We start from the raw sequence: 1,256 nt of genomic DNA on the forward strand, positions 1-1,256 counted from the left end.
CACCCCAAGGACCACAGCAGTGGCTGAGCGGTCCTAAATGGCCCAAACTGGACCCAGACAGTGGCTTCACCACGTGTCTCCTCCAAGGGATACGGCCCCACGCACATCCGAGTCTACAGCCTGCCCCGTGCTCAGGTTTGCAAGGTTTAGTTTAATGACAGACTCGTGCTTTGACACAGCCTCCCTTGGAGGCCCACCTGGGCACGTGGGCACCAGGGCTCCAGCCCGCCCTGGCGCCCTCCAGACAGCTCTGCTCCAAATTACCTTTCCAAAATGTTGTCGTCACAGAATATTTCGGATGGTGTTTCCTAAGATGATGCTCCAACAGTGATGCTCGGATTCGATCCTGTCTCCCAAACTCCTCCAAGGATCAAGCCTTGGGCAGGATTCTGCTTGCATACTCCCAGGACAAGAAGCTCACCCCCTACCCGGGCACCTTCACCTCTACTCACCACCTCCTCCCACCTCCTCCCAGGATGTGGTCTGTGGCAGACCAAGAACAAGGCCGCACCCTTTGGGGAGAGGGCTCATACCCTCAGAGGTCCTGGTGCCTTGGGCCAGGGCTGGGGACAGCAGGGGTGGCAGGAACTGACCTTGCTGCCCCTTCCCTGCCTTCCTGCCCGTCTTCCGTGTCTTTGGGAGCAGACAGAGGCTCAGTTCTCTGGGTGTGTTGACAAATAGAGGGCAGCCTACCTCCTGGGCAGGCAGCTGTGGTCTGAGGCCCCCACCCAGCTGGAAACCACAGTGGGTGGGGAAGGGCGGGGAGCGGAGGGGAGAAGAGAGCAGAGGAGAAGGGAGAAGAGCTGGCCACCATGGGGCCCTGGAGCCGGGTCAGGGCGGCCAAATGCCAGATGCTGGTCACCAGCTTCTTTGTCTTGGTAACAGGCTGGTCGGGTGGGAGGGGTGTCGGGGGGGCGTGTCAGTGGACCTCTAGCACTGTGGTCCCCACACACACCCAGCCCTGCTGTCCCCATCCTGCCCCCGGGACATGCACCTGGGGCCACTGGTGGTGGACCCCTGGCAGGTGGCTGTTTGCGCAGCACGCCCTGTGGGCCCCGCCAGGCAGTGTGGGACCTGGGTGGCTGGTGAACTGGTGTCAGAGGGGGGGCAGGGAGAGGGGGCCGCTAGGGGCTGTGCAGACAGAATGACCGAAGGTTTTGGGTCCTGGGAGGAGCTGCACAATGAATGTGTGTACAGTGGGGGGAGAGCGGGGTGTGTGTGTGTGTGTGTGTGTGTGTGTGTGTGTGTGTGTGTGT

At 61.5% G+C, this 1,256-nt stretch overlaps 1 protein-coding gene across 7 annotated transcripts in view; it reads left to right on the plus strand.

Moving 5' to 3' along the window:
- The first annotated feature begins 748 nt into the window (after positions 1-748).
- TSPAN32 (tetraspanin 32) overlaps positions 749-1,256 on the plus strand; it is an 18,192-nt gene continuing 17,684 nt past the window's right edge. For 2 of the 7 annotated variants that reach the window (XM_025878488.2, XM_025878487.2), the window contains exon 1: positions 751-878. In XM_025878488.2, coding sequence (XP_025734273.1) covers positions 813-878 — 66 coding nt within the window. In that variant the 5' untranslated portion in view covers positions 751-812. Of the gene's footprint in view, positions 879-1,256 lie in introns of all 7 variants that reach the window. The other 5 variants (XM_025878491.2, XM_025878492.2, XR_003209662.2 and 2 more) reach the window with 4 other exon arrangements.

The sequence above is a fragment of the Callorhinus ursinus genome, unplaced genomic scaffold (assembly GCF_003265705.2).
Source record: "Callorhinus ursinus isolate GAN/ISIS: 27379988/994484 unplaced genomic scaffold, GSC_fseal_2.0 scaffold51, whole genome shotgun sequence".
NCBI lineage: Eukaryota > Metazoa > Chordata > Mammalia > Carnivora > Otariidae > Callorhinus > Callorhinus ursinus.